The sequence below is a fragment of the Oryzias melastigma genome, linkage group LG6, assembly GCF_002922805.2.
Source record: "Oryzias melastigma strain HK-1 linkage group LG6, ASM292280v2, whole genome shotgun sequence".
Taxonomy (NCBI): domain Eukaryota; kingdom Metazoa; phylum Chordata; class Actinopteri; order Beloniformes; family Adrianichthyidae; genus Oryzias; species Oryzias melastigma.
Window position 1 is genome coordinate 4570456 of NC_050517.1, and position 20066 is coordinate 4590521.

General features: G+C 35.6%; 2 protein-coding genes across 3 annotated transcripts in view; both read left to right on the top strand.

Moving 5' to 3' along the window:
* Positions 1–9481: 9481 nt before the first annotated feature.
* lg6h11orf96 (linkage group 6 C11orf96 homolog) lies at positions 9482–10722 on the top strand. Its single transcript, XM_024281102.2, has one exon. The coding sequence runs from the start codon at positions 9702–9704 to the stop codon at positions 10068–10070; it is 369 nt and encodes a 122-aa protein (XP_024136870.1). The 5' UTR covers positions 9482–9701; the 3' UTR covers positions 10071–10722.
* Positions 10723–16437: 5715 nt separating this feature from the next.
* Positions 16438–20066, top strand: part of ticrr (TopBP1-interacting, checkpoint, and replication regulator) — a 22732-nt gene continuing 19103 nt past the window's right edge. For both annotated transcript variants that reach the window (XM_024281100.2, XM_024281101.2), the window contains exons 1-3: positions 16438–17520; positions 18982–19219; positions 19459–19691. In XM_024281100.2, coding sequence (XP_024136868.1) covers positions 16852–17520; positions 18982–19219; positions 19459–19691 — 1140 coding nt within the window. In that variant the 5' untranslated portion in view covers positions 16438–16851. The remainder of the gene's footprint in view (positions 17521–18981; positions 19220–19458; positions 19692–20066) is intronic.

Genomic DNA, 20066 nt, shown 5'->3' on the forward strand with positions numbered 1-20066 from the left:
GCTAGCTATATGTTAAAATCTGATTTTTTTTCCCAGTTTTTTTATTTTTATTTTTTATTATTCTTTCAGGAAAACATTTTTCAAACTGTTCAACAAGTAATGCAGTTTTACTGATGTGACTCTGCTGTGAAGAAGAATCTGCACTCTGACCATTGAACCTTCAGCTGTAACTTTTCATCGACTTTATCTCCTCAGGTGTTATTTTAAGTAACTGTATCACATGGAAAGAAGTCCATCAGCTCTTTCCAATGTCTGACTGCTGAGTGGTCGAATTTGTTTTTCCATTTCTGTCTTTGCTTGAACTACTTTTCTCAATTGTTTGCTTGATTTGATTGATGCTTTTTTCTTGCAATAATATCATTTCATTTTTGTAATTCAGTAAAAGTGATCTGATTTGTTATCAATCAGATCATTTTTTTGGTATATCTGTGGTATATTTTGCTTGTCAGAGGAAATATAGACAGTGTGAGGATTGTGTGATTTTGGATTTTTGGGATGATTTTGTCAAGTCATGTTTCAAGTCAGTCTCAAGTTCAGGTGGATCATCCACAGCTGTCTTCATTTAATCACCTCTAGTCTATTGAAGTGTCTGGTTTTCAGTTCTAGATCTTCAGGTCATCTGCTCTGTTTTGACAACCATTTTTTTCTCTTCCATGAGTTTTTTTTTAGGGTCGTGCTTAAGTTTATTTATTAAACATTTAAGTTTCTGTCACCAAGCCTGATCACCTTCATTTTGGGTTCTACACTACTAGATCCTCGACAGACACTTTTGAGCAGACGATCACACACGGTGGAGACTGTGCAGCGCTCTGGTTTTTATTCTGAACTATAATTACAACTAGAAAAGTTGCATTACCTGCAATAATACTAGCGTGAATGCTTTTGGCTGACTGATGTCGCTGAAGATGGGAGAGCTGAGAGCTGAAAACATTGAGTATGAAAGCTTGACAAAATTTTAGCTAAATGCAAAATTTGAAAAAAATATGAAAAAAAAATCTAATTTTGACAAACCGTTCATATAACGCTAAAATACTAGATAAATTCAAAATTAGTCAAAAAAAATAAAAAAAACATTCTTTTTGACAGACAGCTCACATAATGCTAAAATATTAGCTAAACTCAAAATTATGCAAAAGAAAAAAACTGGAAAAATCATATTTTTATTTAAAAAGCAGCTAGCTCAAAACTAAAATATTAGCTAAACTCAAAACTAGCCAAAAAAAAAAAAAAAATGGAAAAACTCAAATTTTGACAAACAGCTAACATGCTAGAATACTAGCTCAAAATTAGCCAAAAAAAAAAACGTTAAATTAAAAAAAATTAACATGTTGCTAAAATTAACACTAATTCCAAATTACCCTAAGATATTGTATTTACTGAACATTTCTTTTGCTTTATTTATTTTTTAGGAAGCATGTACATTAATAAACATCTATTCAGAGCCATAGATGTAAATGTTCCAGATTATAGCAACCATGCTAATTTACATCTGTAGTCCCTTGGCAAGTGCACAGATAAATCAGGAAAGGACAGGGCAATAAATCTCCCTCACATACACAAAGTACATCACAAGACAGTATAATAGTAAAAGGTTAATATCAGTACATAAAATCACAATAGAAGCATATCAAAGGACAGCGGAATAATAAATAGTTAGAATCAGCATAAAATCACGAGAAAGACATTACAGGACAGTGCGACAGTAAAAGCCCAAAAGTCAATGATTACATGACTGGTTTAAAGTTTGAATGGTGTCTATCTGACAGTATATAAGGAAGATCACAAGTTTCAAAGAACACAAAGTTTCTGAAGGATTTTAACATTTTCTCAGTCATTTTCTGTAACTGGTGACTGACAGTGAATCTCAGTGAGAGAACACAGTTCATGTGTTGGATACGTGGTGAGGAACAAAACAAATCCTACAAGGAAAACTGTTTTTTATGTTTGATCAGGTATTTGTTTAACTGTTCTTCTTGTTTATGTCTTCTTTTTCTCTAATTTACAGTTTTTCTTGTGACTTTTTCATAACTTTCTCTAACTCTTCCATTAAACTAAGCACTCCCACTGAACACGCTGCTCTCTTGTTGAACTTTGGCTGCACTGAGGCCCCATCAGTCACTCCGGCATGAGACCTGAAGTATGAACTCCAGTCTAAAGTCTTTGTTTGGTTTGAGACACTAAACGAGAATCCAGACCAAAATACACAAGACAGTGAAATACTGTGATAGCAGCTCCAGTAGGCCGCGCTCACGCATGACGTAGATGTTCTTCAGTTATATAAAAGCAGTTCTCAATGAAAACATGTCAGGAATACTAAACCTAAACAAAAAGAAAAGTATAAAGATGTATTAGCTTAATTATGTACCTAAAATAAATAATCTAGTGTTCAAGTTTGTGTTTTTAAAAACTAGAACAAATGTTCTTTAAATTGAAAAATCCAGTGTTTATATTAAAAGGGTTTTTGATGCGTTTTATACATTTTCTTTGTTTTTGATTTAGTCTTAAAGAGGTTTCTGAATCAATTATCTGTTAGTTTGATGGGTTTTTTCTCTTACCAGGCCAATCCACCTCCTGATTTCCTTTAATTTCCACTTGCACAGAAACCGGAGGCAAAGCAGCAATCAAAGTCCTATTATGCTGTCTGCGGAGAAAAATGTCAAGTAGAATGTCCTGGCTGCATAATGATTATTTGGGTTTAATGCTTTTGAGTGCTCAAAGTCTGTCAAAGGTAACGACCACCTTGTAGATGTTATTGACCTCAGCCCACTGCAGCTCAAACCCGGTTTTCAAATGACTGGTCTAGATCGCACAAGAGGCCAAAATCCATCCTCTATAACTACATTTTTAAAACTTTAAAACTGTAACTTTTAACATAATTATGAACTAGATATATAGCAATAATGCTAGTGTGAATGCTGTAAGCTGAATCTGGCCGCTGAAGATGCTAGTGCTGACAGCTAAAAATCCTGAAGCTGATACCTGAAACCACTGATATTAGCTAAATGCCAAATTAGCCTAAAAAAACAACTTAGGTTCCCCAAAACAGCTAGCATTTAGCTGAAAAAATAGCTTAACTCAAAAATACCCTAAAAAACAGAAAAAAGCCTAAATTAGCAAAATACAAACACAAAAAAGAAGCTAGAATGTAGCTGATATATTAGTTAAACTTCAAAATAGACTAAAAATCAAAATAGTCCAAAAAGCTAACAGAATGCTCATTTTAAAACCTTAAAAGCGTACAGTAAGAACTGTGACCATATTTTACTCTCCATAAAAATATATTTTGTCAAAATTATACAAGTTAGAAATGAGTGCAAGATAACATTGGGTCATTAATAACAATAAAATAAAATGATCTGGAGGGCCGGATGGAATTACCTGGAGGGCCGGATCCGGCCCCCGGGCCTTGACTTTGACACATGTGGTTTTGAGATTTGCATTCATGTGTCCAGTTTACAGCAACCAATGAAAATAAAGATTATGTAGACAACCTGACTGTTTTTCAGGGCCCAATGTGATGTTGCTTAACGTCAAGTGCAAACATGGAGGTCAAAGGGTACTCCAGAGCACGCATGATGGCAAGAAAGAGTATTTCTTAGGTGAAATTAATACGATTAAAAAAAACATTAACATTGCTCAAATCCATCCGTTTATTGATTTATTTACATAAATGCTTTTAAAAACATTAATATTACAGCAAAATACACAACTGCACAGGTAGAGATGGATGTTAACTCATACACATGCTGCTATAAAACAACAAAATACTAAAACATATGAAACAAAAGAAAATGTTCGCTCAGAAATCTTTAAGTGTTTCTGAAATGTAGAACTACAAAGACAAGTTTTGATTTTCTCTTTTTTTCCAAGAGACAATGAGTCAAAATGTTATGACCAAATAGTTACTTCAGACAAATAAAAAAAATGTATAAAATGGTAAGAAAAGTAAATTACTTTGAGATAATTCAATATAATCTGCTGTACTTTTTACTGTGTTCAGGTGTTTGAACAGGCATGCTATTTGCTACTTTTAATTTGAATGTTTATGTAGTTCTTTTACTATTTTAATTATTTTAAATAACATTTTAGATTATAATGCATCGTGATTTAGCAAATAAAAATGTGCTATATTGCAACAAGCTTTGTATTGTTTGTTTTGTTTAATCTACAATAAACTCAAGAAGAAAAATCTGTTAACAAAACCGCATACAAACCCCAATCCCCAACATAATGTACATGTTTTATTTAATCCAAGGGTTGTTATCAATCAAGAGGAAAACTGGAGGGTAAATCATGCTAAACAACTGTATTTAGATCTCTGCTGGAAGTATTTTCAAATGTCATTAGCTGCTGGATACAGGAAACACTCAGAGGACTCAGGATTACAAGTTATGAAAATGAAATCGAAATTACAAAAAATACAAAAGTAATTTGAAAGATTTAAAAATTCACAATCATCATAATTGTGGGTTATATTACTAAATAAATATTTTTGAAGTTTTTATGTGTTAGGATGGAAGTAGTCTGTTGGTAAAAACTAAAATGAAGCTTGTTTTCTTGTCTTAAAATAAAGTATAAAACTCATTTTATTCATTTTACCATATTTTCTGTAATTTTTTCAAACTCAATTAAGAAATGCCAGTTCTAAAAAAAAATTTGAAATGGTTTAAAGTCCCCTTGAAACCATTTTTTAATTTAAAAAAATTCCCAGTAGTGTTTTAAATATGATTATGATGTTTTTAACCAAAATCCCAAATGTCTTAAAAAGTAATTTTTCATATTGATCTGAAGCTTCTGTTTCCAAAATATCCTCTGAGGGGCCGTGGCTTTTGGAGCTGAGCTGAGCAGCCCCGCCTCTGACCCCTCCCCCCCTGTCTGATTACAATATCTGTGTCTTTATATATTTCAATTTTTTTACAGTCTGTGTGTTGTATTTTTTTAAACTGACAAGTTGCAGAGCCCATTTTCTAATTTCCATGAACTCGTCAAGAAATTGCTTTGAGCAGAAATGAGAAAAAACATAACTGTGCTGTTTAAAATAGCATGCAGTCCTTTAAATGTGTTATTTTAAAGTTGAAGTAAAGCGTTAGATTGATAGGCATAAACAATTTGGTTTTGTCCTTCCGTGCAGAACATACAGCCTCAGTGGGACGAAACCAAGCAGGCCCAGCAGTTTCCTCCACAGCACACGTGTCATGTGTCACACAACACATGCAACAAGCGTGTTCATCCACACAAACGATAAGCATCACATGACCAAAGAGACTCCTGTCAACTATGGGATGTCACTTAACTGTCAGCTGCTGACCTTAAATCTGCTGAAAATAGAACAAAAAGCATTCACAAGTTTATACAACCCGCTTGTACCCACAGAGTTTATGTGCGTGTACACTGACACAAAACATGACCTCCATTCTAACTCCCCTGAGGTGTTGCTATAGGAATGTGTGACAGAACCGGGCACTGCAGCATCACTCCAGAGAAATCTGCAACCTCTGCAGAAAGAGCTGTGTGGTCATAGCTTGTAATACAGTCAAGTTAAACACTAATCTGACCATGTGATGGATGATCCTCACAACATGTCACATATTACATGTTTATATCACTATGTTCAACAGACATTTTGATTCAGTTTTAGCTTTAGTGTATTGTTGTTTTACTCACAGAGACACTGACTGCATGTCATGACTTTAAAGTCCATACGGGACATCAACAAGGTCCCCAGTGTTTTACTTTTGACCTGGGAACCTGGGAAATGAAGGAGAAATTGCTCAAATCCCTCAAAAACTTTGTGCATTTTGAAACTTGTGAACTTCTGCATACGTTCAGCTAGAGACACCATTCAAACTTCAAAGGTTCAGCAACTTTTAGGGTAATTTGAAGTTTAACTTTGTTTTAGCAACACGCTCTGCTTTTGGCTAATTTAGACAAAATGCTAAAACAAAAAAAAACAAAAAACCTTTTTTAGGCTAATTTGGAGCATAGCTAATATTTGAGCATTATGCTAGTTGTATAGGCAAACTTAGACATTTTTTCCTGTTTTTATTTTAGGAAAATATTGAGTTAATCTAATATTTTAACTATATACTAGCAGATTTGGCTAATTTAGACATTTTTCCAGTTTTTTGAGGCAATTTTTTATTTTAGCTGATATTTTAGCAATATGCAGCGGAATCGTCTAATTTAGACAGTTTTCCCCTTTTTCAAGAGTAATTTGGAGTTTACCTAATATTTTAGCAATATGCTAATTGAGACATTGTTCCAGTTTTTTTAGATAATTTGGAGTTTAGCTAATATTTTAGCATAATGCTAGCTGCTAATTTAGACATTTTTTCAGTTCTTTAGGATAATTAGAAGTTTATCTAATTTTTTTATATTATGCTTGCTTATTTGGCAGAATTATGACATTTTTCAGTTTTCTTTTAGGATAATTAGTAGTTTTGGTAATGTTTAACAATATGCTATCATTTTAGGCAAAAGTAGACATTTTTCCAAATTTTTTTTTTTTTTTTTTGGGGGGGGTCATATTTAGCTAATTAGCTAATTTAGCTAATATTTGGATAAAGATGTCCTGGATTGATTTTAGGTCAGTGAATCGGATCGTTCAAAATGAACCAACATCGACTATGAGTCAACCACAAATTTTGATATAAATCAAATTGTTGTCAAAATGAATTGTTACACCACAACTATAGAGGCAACATGGTTGAAGACCACTCCTCAAGTCGCACTCAAAATGAAATCTAATGGAAAAAAATAATGTTCTTCTAAAACTGCCTTTAACAGTTAGTTAGTTGATTGAATTAGTTATAATAATTTGTTTTCCCTTTAAAAAAAATCTTTTTCCATTCAAATCAGCATTGAAGTTGGCAAAACTGATATGGTTTTTGCACATCAGCATCTCTTGTATGGAGTCACTCATCCTTTGATCAGCGTCTGACCGTCTTTGAACTGAAGCAGGTCAGTTATTAGCCCAGCCTCAACAGGCCCCCCGACAGGAATGACACTGATAAAAATAGTCCTTACTGTAACAGTTAAGATGACACGACATGCCTACTGGAAGGCTGCGGATGAGCCTGTGGTTTTTCTGTTTTTATTTGTCGGCTCTGACGTTTACTACAAGGCCTTTCCTGTAGGACACTAGCAGCAGACCCCGGTCCTGGTGTTAGTAATCTGTTGACTTTCCTCTTAGGACTTTCCTCTTATTTCCAGTTCTTGTTTCAATAGTGTTCACTAGGGTGGCGTAGTGGTGTAGTGGCTAGCACTCTCACTGAAAGTTAACATAATAATTCCAGTAGATTCTGAAGGAGAAAAGCGGCTCGATGAGCCGTTTTTCTCCTTCAGAATCTACTGGAATTATCATGTTAACGGTTGAAATATTACAGTATATTAAGGATTTTGTGTTTAAGCGTCCCCGACGACGCCTCAGGTGTTAAAGGGTTTACAAAAGCTTCTCATCTCGTCTCTCCTTCAATCTCGTTCTTTCATATATTTTACTAATTAGAAATGTGGGTCACTTCTTTTATTCTTCAGCTGTTTGAAGTTGGAGTTGAGGTTGTTGGTCAAACTGTGGATTACCTGACCAGGTAAATTCAGGTAAACAGGTCTGCCAAAGTGCTTTTGATGCAAATTCTGCAAGAAACTGTAAGTTACAACATGTAAACAAAAGGTTTTATGGAGAAGATTCATGGCATCAATAATAATTTGACTGTAGAATAAAAAAAATAAAAAGAAGTTCGCCAAAATTCTGTAATCTTCACCTAGAAGAACACTGAATTATGATGAGGCATATCCAAGTATTATTAAGTATTATTGCAAGAACAATTGATCCAAAACATTATTGTGTGAATGTTTAGTAAGGATTCACACTATAATGACTGTCCTGCTCCTTTCTGTAAAAACTCAATCACACTTTCTGCGATTTCAGCAATCTTGGTATCAAAATATTCAACTCATTCCGGACATTACTGCTTGTATTTTTGGTTTTCGTAAACTTTATAGTTCTTGAAATATTGAGCAAAGAAATTCCCCATAGAAAATGAATGAGAAAGTCTTCAAATTTTAAAATTTTAAGTAGATTAGCAAAAAACCTTTAAATATATTCATGTTTTCATCTTTATAGTGATTAAAACAAAATTTTAGTTTAGCTAATATTTTAGCAACATGCTAACATTTTTGGCCAATTTTGTTATCTACTGGAGTTTTTTAGCCTATTTTAGAGTTTAGCTTCAACTTTAGCAACAGGCTAACGTTTTTGGCTAATTTAGTTTACTGAGGAATTTTCAGCTATTTTGGAGTTTAGCTAAGCAAAATTTGGCATCTACAGAAGTTTTTTTTATGCCAATATGGAGTTTAGCTAATATTTTATCAACATGCTAACGTTTTTGGCTAATTGGTTATTTACTTGGGTTTTTTAGGCTAATTTAGAGTTTAGCTTCAATTTTAGCAAAAGGCTAAGGTTTTTGACTAATTTAATTTACTGAGGAATTTTAGGCAGTTTTTGGAGTTTATAGTATTTAGGCAACAAGCTAGCTTTTTTGGCTAATTTGGAATCTACTAAGGTTATTTAGGCCAATTTGGAGTTTATCCCATTTTTAAACAACAACCCTTTTTTTTTTTTTTGTAAAATTGGTAGGGATTTTAAAGAAATTTTACTGCAATTCCTTTCAGAACTTTAGGTCAACTCCAGCACTCTTTCATAGTTCTTTAATGCAATTTCCAGTAGCATTATTGCAAGTAATGCAACTTTTCTAGTTGAAATGGCTACTGTCTCTCTCATAAATTTTGATGTAAAATCTTTATAAACAGCAAAAAAAAAAAAAGGTTTGAGTTTTTGTCTAAAAACGCTGATTATACTGATATAAATGGCCCAATTATTCAGCATTAACTGGTTCCAGGGGCGCCGCCTCTCACTGAAAAGACCCTTCTCTGTACTCAGATCACGTTGTCGCTGATCTGTGCAAACTTCTACGTAAAGCAGCCCAGGAGAGGCACAAGACTAATGTCGTATCAACACAAAAAGCTGTTGCTATTTCCATTATTTTCTGTACGAGGTCATATTTACATGTTTACAGTAGTAACAGGGCAGAGCTGCCTGCCATGTGTCAGTCCAAACACACGAGAAAAGCAGCACAAAGAACCCATTTTCACCACAAAGTTCAGTGTTTACATCTAAATGCTGGAAGTTGTACGTGATAATTACTAGACTGAGACTGCTTATTATACAGTCCACTGTGAAAAGAGAAATTCTGAACAGACTGTGACATCTGTTAAAATTTAAATTCACATCTCATCGCTTTTACGGGTGTTTACAACTAACCAGTGAAACACACACCTAAGAGGAAAGCACACAACCCTTATCGCCTCATTTGTTTATTTTAAGAGGTTGACTCCTGCAGTGGCGAGAAGGAGGGGGAGTGGGAGGGGCCTGGCAGGCTCAGAGACTGAGCACTGAGGCACTATAAAAGAGAAAGCTGGGGCTGCTGGTGACATTAGCTTCAGCTGACTCAAGTAAAGATACAGCGCACAGCCAGCAGAGTCTGGGGAGATTTTCAGACAGATTTTTTTCACGTTTGGCTTTTGAGTGGAGTTCTGATTGACTCCAAAGAAAGACAAGTTTGGTCATCGTTCAAGGACTGAAAAACTGCAGCCCTCCTCTGGCTGTTTCACATCATTTTTTTGAACTTTTTGTCAGTCCTGCGATGGCTGCAGTCCGTCAGATGGAGACCACTGGCCTGCATGTCCTTCCTGCTCATCTTATGGCATCTGCTATGGAAGAGTTCCCCCAGCAGCTGCCCGTGCTCAAGGGCCCAACAAAGGGCAAGAGCCGCCTCCGCCGGCCTCGAGAGGCTCGCTTCAAAACCCAGCCCGTCACCTTTGCTGAAATCGCTGAGGTGGAGGAAGAAGGCTCCTCTCCTCTGGAAGAAGAACGGGCCCGTCGCTCCTTCTTGCAATCACTGGAGAACCTACGGCGAAGCACACAGACCCTCTACTGCCCACCTGCCGCCCACCGCAGCTCAACCCCGACACAAGCCAGCCTGGACTCCAGCGACTCCGATTCCACCCAGTAAAGCCTTCAGCCTTCCCGAATCACTCATGTTCCCCGCTTGGTCCTTGGACATGAAGTGAACTGAGCTGGTCGGCCCTTCAGACGAACCGCTGTTGCCATGCAACAGTCTGACCTTAGCATACTAACCAGTCCAGAAATGCACTTCCTGTATCCCTGTAGAGACTTTACCCAAGGATGTTCATCCTGTCACAAACTTCTGTAAAGTTAGCAAATGACGTTGTGAGGAACACGAGAACTTCAAAGTATTCCTTTTCTACTTTAGATGTTTAAGAAGAACTTGTGATATAACAGACGGTAGATATTTTTATATTTAAAGTTGTATTTCTAGTTTGGTTTGAATCAATTGTTTTCTACTTGACCAGTCATGAGATTTTTGAAGATGTTAGGACTGTTGTGAGCTAATGCACTGTAAATAAAATAAATAGATACGTAGCTGTGGCTGAAGCAATAGGATGCAATCACAGAGTCTGAACTCTTGGTCTCAGCTTCACCGTCAACAATATTATCTGCCCCTGCTTCATTTGTTGAGCAGAAATGGCTTTTCTAATGCTTCTATTTATTTTATTGTTTATTCCTTAACTGAGTATATGCATATTTACATATATATGTTTAATATATTTACTTGAATAAATATTTTCATGCATAACAAGTCATTTTTCACACTTCTGATTTACTATTTTATTCATGGAAGCAAAAATCTTAAGAGTAGAATGACCAATGAACTTTATAAATTTCAGTCCTTGTTGTGTGAATGTTTAATAATCATTCACAGTATTGGGATTCTCCTGCTGCTGTCCGTATACTTTGGGAACGTGAAAACTGAATCACACTTTCTGCAATCTTGGTATCAAAAAATTCAGCTTGTTCAGGACATTACTGCTTATAGTTTTGGTATTCATAAACTTCATAGTTTTTAAAATATTGAGCAAAATATGACCCATAGGAAATGAATGAGAAAGTCTTCAAATTTCAACATTTTGAGTAGATGAGCAACAGTATATTCATGGGCTGTTTTCATCTTTTACAGTAATTTAAAAAAAATTGGAGTTTAGCTAATATTTTAGCAACATGCTAACGTTTTTGGCTAACTTGTTATCTACTGACGTTTTTATAGTCTAATTTAGAGTTTAGCTTCTATTTTAGCAACAGGCTAACGTTTTTGGCTATTAGATTACTGAGGAACATTAGGCTATTTTGTGGTTTAGCTAGTATTAAAGCAATATGCTAGCCTTTTTTCGTTAATTTGGCATTCACTGAGGTTTTTTTATGCTAATTTGGAGTTTAGCTCATATTTTAGCAACATGCTAACATTTTTGGCTAATTTGTTCTACGTTTTTTATAGGCTAATTTTGATTTTAGCTTCTAGTTTAGCAACATGCTAACATTTTTGGCTAATTTAGATTACTCAGGAATTTTTAGGCACTTTTGGAGTTTAGCTAGTAAGAAATGCTAGCAAAAACTAGCATTATCACAGGTAATGCAAATTTTCTAGTTTTTCTTTAGTTTTATCACCTCTTCAATCAAACAGAGATGCCCAAAAACAAGATTCTTGACTGATGATGGATTTGGCAGAATTAAGAAACAAGAATTTGAAATATTTGGTAATAAAGTCTGCAGATGTACACATTTACCTTGCTTTCAGCTTACAGTGAAAGTGGGCTAACGTCTGACCCCTTGTACTCTGCTCATTACTTGACCCGTGTCTGCTGCTTGGCTGATGACGCACTTGATGTAATGTCAGGTTTTCATCAGCAAAGTCAACCACAACCGCACCCTGCCTGCCGAGACAAGTGGCTCCCAGAAAGCTGCTGGAGTGCAGCCCTCCTGCTGCTAATAAGCCCTCTTCCCCCACCTACCCAGAGACAGGTTAGACACGACCGTTTCCTTCTGCGAGCAGCGCTGCAGCACAGGGCAGTGGGGCATAATGCTTCAGGGGTCTTAAATAATAAATAAATAGTTCCACATTAGATTTGAAAAACATATGGAGTTTCAAGGACTATTTTGCGTATAACACCCCTAAAGTTGTTGAAGGAATTTTGTGTGGTGACATATTCTTGTATCACGGATTGTACACAGACATTAGCCTTTTTAAAAAAGACAGAATTGTGATTTTATTGTTCGTTGACAAATTCAAAAATCTCACTCCTGTGAATTTCTAATTATTTTTATTTATTATCCACTGATGATTTTAACAGTGAGGTCTTGTTTTTTTTTTACTGATTTAAATGCATTTCATTCACTTTGGTCATTCAAATGAACCCACAGTTACATTTTGATTACAAAAAAGTACTGAAGCGCAAAAATAGTCTTCTTAGAAATTAACCAAAACTTTTCCCTATCACCCTAACACTTGAGTTTTTTTAAATAAGGAAATAAATCTGCCAATGGGGTCAGAAAAATTGTCTCACCAATAATTCTGGAAAATTAGGAAAAACATTCTAGTCACTTAAACATGTTTTCTCAAACTAAGATTATTTTGCTATTAAAAAACTTTCTTGATAAGATCTTTTTACTTGGAAGACAGAATATAAGACTTTTTATTTTCTTAAGTCTGAGTTTTTGCATAGTGGTCCAAAGACAGGAAATGTTTATTTTGGGGGAAAGATAAATATAATAACTTTTTTAAAAAATAAATGTTTTTCATTCTGTTTGACTCATTTGATATGAAAAGTGGTCTTTAGGATGGAAAAGACACGGTGAAGCAGCTGCCTCACTGTGCTTTGCTTCTGCCAACAAAAATGACTACTTCACTGCTTTTAGCAAACACTTTGATCACGTCTGTCCAAGATGTGACGTCAAAGGTACAGAATGTCCTGTTGAAAAACGGGCAGGAGGGCAGGAGGGGTACCTGCTGAAAATCATACTCAAAAACTCAAAGAACTCCAGTTTTGACCTTTAAACCATGTTTATCGTAAACATATGCAATATCTTTAGCTCAAAAACACATAACAAGTCTGAGACAAATCAAAGGTTGGTTAAAATATATTTATTTTGTATAGGCGAGTTACTAGGAAATGACATTATTTTATGTCAACGTCTAAAGCCAGACTTTTGCTGTTTTGTTTTTTTATATGAATGAAAAACAGAAACCACTTGTCTTTGGGGAGGAACACATGGGTTTTAAGTGGTTGCATGAACAATGACATCAATAAATGAGTGTGTTTTTAAATGATGTCAGGACTCCATTTCCATCCTGTTCAGGTTGTTAGAGATGTTCTGTTACAGGCTGGTCAGAATAATAACCCTCTCTCATAAATAAAGAGCATGTGCGTAGGGAGTCCTCTCAAAGGCACAAGCACACAATGCTAAGCCTCCTGTTTGTAATGTTTTGTGACATTGCTGTTTTTATTGTGTTCTAAATGCATTTGTATGAGTCTGTTAATGCATTTCAGTGTACCAGTAGAAAAAATAATCATAAATGCCTCAAAAAATAATAAACACTTTACATACACAGATATAAGAAAAATGTTTTAGATGATATACTTTTACAAAGAAAAATGTTAAACCAGATAGAAATGGGACAGTAGTGTCAAACCTGCTGAATTTGTCCGTAAGTGGTGCTTCATAAATCATGTTTCTACTGGTTTTTACATTTTTTTCTGTTTGGTTCTTTTCACAAGATGCTGTTGACTAAAAGATGGCTGCAAGACAAGTGGTGTCAGATGTTTAAACTTTAGAGCACATGTGTCAAAGTCAAGATAATCAATATGATAAGATATTAAGATAATTCTATCGGGCCCTCCAGATCATTTTATTGTGTTGTTATTAATGACCCGATGTTATCTTGTGCTCATTTCTAACTTGTATAATTTTGACAAAATATAAATTTATGAAGAGTAAAATATTGAAAGTTATTTAAGGTTAAGTAGATTTATTCTGGAATAATATTCCTGCATTTTATTATTCAGAATTATGTTAAAAATTTACAGTTTTAAAGTTTTTTAAAAATTGGCATAATGATAGCTTTTAGGACTATTTTGACTAAGATTTTTTAGTCCATTTTGGAGTTTAGCTAATATTTCAGCTACGTGCTAGCTGTTTAGTCTAATTTACCCTTTTTTCTGTTTCTTAGGATATTTTGAAGTTTAGCTACTTTTTTCCGCTATAGGTTTTGGCTAACCTATTTTTTTAGGCTAATTTAGCATTTAACTAATATAATAATATAATTAGCTAGCTAGTTGGCTATCAGCTTCAATTTCAGCATCTTCATCTATCAGCACTAGCATCTTCAGCATCCAAATTCAGTTTACAGCATTCACACTAGCATTATCACAGGTAATGCTATATATCTAGTTCATAATTACACAAAAAAGTTACGTTTTTAAATTTTAAAATGTAGTTTCAGAGTGTTCAATAAATGTTTATCCTGTTCGGCCGCGATCTAAGGTGTGTTTTGAATTTTGGCCTCCTGTGCGATTGAGTTTGACACTCCTGCTTTAAGACACATCCTAACCGAACCCTAAAAAAATCACTTCTCCAAAACTGCTTGACTGCTGAATCAGCAAATTCTTTAGTCTGGACTGAAAGAAAGAGCAGACAGAATTCAGTGTAAACACTGCTGTCTCCACCAGAAATAAAGATGCTGCCAATGAAACCTCAAAGCCTTCCACATTGTTTAGACTGTTTTTATTTGATTCAAAATTCTCAGACAAAATAATACGTATAAACACCACTTCAGGATTCAAGAAATGTGAACTTTGAAATGAAAATGACTTTAAAGGGTCTCTATTGATGAGTCCAACAGACAGCAAACATCTGATGTCCAGAGTGAGGAACCTCTGACATGCTCTTCTCATGGACTTGTTTATTTTGTGGGATCTTGATCTCCCCCTGCTGCTAGATAAAGGAAGTGGGCTCAGACTCCAGCATCATCTTGAATATATTTTTCTAATTTAGCCATAGGCTGCAGAGCCCAAAAGTTACCTTTTAGATATGCACATTTGTAGGGTTAATCCATTTTGCAAGAATGCAACATCTAAGAATCGATTACTTCTGAAAGTTTAAGAAAGTACTTTCACTGATATCTGATAAATACAAATTAGGTTTAGAAAAAAAACTTTCAGACTTTTTTATTTATGAATAATTTATGACTATTTGTTACCTCTTAATTCTAAAATTTGTTTTTCATGTAAGAACTTAATAATACATTTTTTTTGTTTGTTCTTTATTTAAGTATTGCCAGCATGTAAACTTATTCAAAACCTTAAGCTAACCTTAGTCATGCATTCATATATAAAAAGCATGCAACTTGTGACAGTTGTCTCTTTTAACAATTTAATTGCACTTATTCTTCATGGGTTTTTTGGGCACTTTTTTGCTTTTAAATGTTTTTTTAAGTTTCCAATGTACAGCGCCTTGAGCTGGTGCAGGCCTTGAAAAGCGCTTTATAAATAAAGATTTGATTAGTTTGATTGATTTTGTTAGGTCTGTAGGTTAATAAAGCATTGGTTATATAAGTTTCTGGCTTCTACTTTAAATAAGTAATACACAAAAACAGCAGTGACTGCTTTTCTATTTTAGGCGCAGGATTGAGTCATCATGCTCGGTTCTCTTTCACGTTGCACAACTTGGCAAAGGCGAACATGTAAACAACCTTTGGTGAACTATCTAATGAGAAGCACAAATTTAAGTTTAAAGTGTTTAAACGAATCATTTTTTGTAACATAGTATATTCATGAGCAGAATGCCAAATGAACTAGATTCTAATGAAGGAGCACATGTGGATTTCACTTATTTTATCGCAAAATAACAGCAAATGTGAATTTATTGTGTGGATCATAGATTTTTCATTTTAATTCATGTATTTTTTATTAACTTTTTAAGTTCAAAACTAACATTTGATTTGCGGTTTAAGGGTCAGAAATTTGAATCTTACTTTTAAATAACTTTATCTGTTCTTGTCATTAACAAAAAAAGGTGATACATTTTGCTTTTGATTGTGCTTTAAAATTGATGTAGTTCAGTTACACAACCAAACAAATAGAATAAGTTTTTCTAATGCTGCATTTCTGTAAATAAAACTTGGTTTGAAATAGTAGTAAATGTACAATATTTTCTATATTTTTATTATCAAAGCTAAAACAAGTAATGTTATGTTGAAGATTCATTTCACAGTTAATTTACTACGTATGAATCATAGACTGTATTTAAGAATTACATTATTTTTACTGTCAATGGTATGAATTGCTGCCTGTCAGTCTTTGGGCTCCTCCTGTCGGCCCGTTTCGTACTTCCAATAATACAACTCTCTTTGACTGAACGGAAATTCATCCAATCAAAACATTCGTACAGATTTCTGGGCGTAGTGAAAGTTTTGCTTTGGACCAATCACTTTGGCGCAGGTGCAGAATGTGACCAATCACAGAGTAGGGTTGCGCTACAGTTCAAGAGGCGCCAACGGTTGAGCTAAAGGAAAATGGCGTCCCTGGTGTTTTGGTAAAGTTGTCTGGACTATTTAAACCATTTTAATGACTTGTGGGTTTTCGTTTTTAATCAGATATAATTTTATTTTTCTCGTTGTTGAGTGTTAACTTTCTCAAGCGGGTTTTTATAAACGTTCTTCAACTTTAAAAATATATCTAGCTAGCGTAACTCTTGCTGGCTAAACTTGGTTAGCTTGTGAAACATGCAGTAAATTAGCATGAACGGCGCCTGTCGCCACACATTCAGTTCTAATAATGACCACGAAAGCGCAGTTTTGTTCACATTTGACCACCACCAGCCCGTCTCTATGGCATATCGTTTAAGGGCTCTGGAGCCGTTTACCTTTCGCTAGACTCGTAATGGCTTCACACAACATTGTTTTTCTGATTGACGTGGACTTGGAAGACCACGAGTCAGACCGTCAAGTGAATGTCAAGATCGATTTCATAAAACGAGGAATACTGCAGGTTTTGTTGCATTTTGGATACAAACTCGGGTTGGAGAAGTTGCGTTGGGGATACAAGTTCTTTCAATCCAAGACGAGGCGTCCTTCCAACACGTTATCGAGGGCTTCGGATTTTAAAGAGCTTCGCCAAAAAACCTTTGAGGACTTTGAGCAAGAGTTCGAAACGAGGTTCGACTTGAGGGATAAATTGTGTTCAAGCCGTCAGAAGCAGCAACCCTGTCAGTTGGTCCAAAACGCTGTGAGAGAAACGCTCCTGGACTTCCAGTGGGACAGACCGGACATCACTTCTCCAACCAAACCGTCCCTGAGGCCCAGGAAGTCGGGTCGTGCTGGGAAGCCCAGCCTGCCACACGAAGATGACGTTTCAAACAGCGGGAAAAATGTTGTTTTTGTCGTCTCACAATGCCCAACATCCAGGGCTCAGTTTTTGGATTATTTGTCTTGTAAAGACGACGAGCTGTCATCAAACCCCGCAGAGTTCATCATCTCTAAAAACCTTAAAGACATGTTGCTCCAGCAGCAAGTTCTTCTTCACTGGATTGACACCAGATCCTATAATCAGGTGAGAAAATCTTAAATAATACGAAGAAGCTTCCAAAAAAGCTTTGTAGGACTGTGTGCACAATGAGATTGGCTTATGCATTAAAGTTTTAAAATGCACATATTGTCACAGCTCAATAAATCATGTGAAGTTTGATGTTAGTTTATTTTGTTGTTTCCCCCCAAAACAACAAAAATCTGTTTATAAATATAATTTTTCTTTGGTCAAATATCTGTTTCCTTCTGGTGCTGTAAGATGACTTTAAATTGTATATGAAACAGCCAATATATATATATATATATATGTATGTATGTATATATATGTATATATATATATATATTCAGTGTTATTGGACCAATACAGGAGTGTGACTCTTTTACCCTCCGTTGTGGCTCTTTGGTTGAAATAAAATGTTTTTTTTTGTTTGTTTGTTTTTTTGGCAAATTTGGCATTTAGCTAATATTTTAGCTGGCTATTAGCTTCCGCGTTTTCAGCTATCAATTTCAGCATCTTCAGCAGCTATATATCTAGTTTTTAATTACCGTATTTTTCGGACTATAAGTCGCACCGGAGTATAAGTCGCAGGGCCATTCAATCTATGAAAAAAACCGCGATTAATAGTCCGGAAAATACGGTATGTTAAATAGTTACTGTTTTAAAAATGTCGTTTTAGAGTGTTCAATAAATGTTTATCCTGTTCGTCCCGCGACCTAAGGTGTGTTTTGGATTTTGGCCCCTTGTGCGAGTTTGACACCCCTGGTCTAAAGGGTGAGTGAAGACTTTGTGGCTTCTTCTGGGTTTTGCTTAGTGAGAAATCGACCCGAATGGCTCTTTAAGCGATGAAGGTTGCAGACCCCTGATCTAATACACGGTCTGCAACCTCTAACGCTAAAATAGCCATTTGGTCCAGTTTTTACAGACCAAAACCCAGTAAGATCCACTTTATTTACAACAATATTCTTTAATTATGTGTTTGCGACCGTGATGCCATTCTTTTTTTTTAAATGTAGTTTCAAACATTTACAATAGTTGAATTGTGAAAGTGTTCTATTCTTCTATATAACAAATTGAGCCAAATTTACTGTTGGCAGCAGTAAAGTTCCTTTCAAAAATTGCAGTTAAATTCTTTGAAGAGTGCTTTCTCTTAACAGGAACTAAGCACTGCTGTGCAGCAAAACAAAAGAACATGTGCTTTCAATGTATTCTAATACTAGTAGATTAAAGTTTTTGCCATCAACTTGCTTGGTTATCTGACATGTTAAATATCTAAAAACATTAATGTCAAAACTTGATTTACTAAAACAAATACACCAAAGTAAAAATAAAATAAAAAAATTATTTATACAAATTATTTGCATTACCCAAAAAGCCACCACAGTGGGTAAAAGAGTGGTTCCAGAGCTTCAGGTTATCTTTTGTAAATAGGAGAACAAATCCTCATTTCTCATCTGCTCTGTTTTTTGTTTTTTTTTTGTGTCTCAGGTTGTAAGAAGTGAGGACCACCTTGGCTCTGATGAAGTATCTGCGGTCCTCGCTCAGGTGGCTGGCAGAGTAATCCCTCTCGTTGCTCTTTTGGATCTCTGCTGTCAACAGAAGTCAGACTCCAGACTTGTAAAGGATGGCTTTGGACTGAAGTCCAGTATTGGATACCTGCTGTCTTCTGAAAGCCTCTTCCAGCAAGCTCGTCCTTCCACAAGAGGTGTCCTACGATGGGATCGAGGTTTGTTGCAGAACATTTTTATGCTTATGTGCATCATTGCTTTGACTTTCTAATAGTCCTTTATAATTATTTAATATTATTATTGATGGGGATTGTCATGCAAAATCAAAAGTCATAAAATAAAACTAATCCAGGACAGAGTTTGGTTCATATGTTATCTAAGCATGTTCAGTAAAATCGTTTAAGTGAATGTAAGACCAAACGTGTCCCATCATAACTGGTATTTCTCTCAACACTAGGGAACACAGTGCAGAGTTGTGGAGTTACAGTGGAGCCAGTGCTATGCAGGCAGAGGATTCCCCAGGAGCCTGTTGATGTGTGCGTCAAAGGAGTGGTGCCTTACTGCGACGCCTCGTCATTCACACAGATCTCCACAGAGTCATGGGTCCTTAAGGAACACTGCAGCGAGGAACAGGAAGCTGCTGCCCTGCAGCATCTTCTGAGGGAACTGTCTTCTCTTGGTTCCAACATGGTGAGACATCCACACACTGCAGTTCTGTTTAACTCAACAAGACACTACAGCACATTAGGGCTGGGCGATAAAATGATAATTATCGTTATTGCGATATTACTTTTTTTCGATAGTGAAATGAGTCTATTGCGATAAACTTTCGTTTTAAATGAACACGGGAGAAACCCCCGGAAGAGCCGCGCTTCTTCTTCTTCTTACGGAGCGGCTGATTCTAGGAGCCCAGACTGAGAGGGGGGGCACGGAGGCCCCGAATGATGACAAGTTAACAATGTTTATATATTTTGTTCTGGAAACATCGTCACCGGACCCCCCTCCTCTAAATTGAAAATGGTTCGGTCCGACTGGATTATTCTTCAGCTGTTTGTTACCGACAGA

What these genes read in the sequence shown, in the direction of transcription:
- lg6h11orf96 (XM_024281102.2), top strand. Translation starts at nt 9,702, where the DNA reads ATGGCTGCAGTCCGTCAGATGGAGACCACTGGCCTGCATGTCCTTCCT.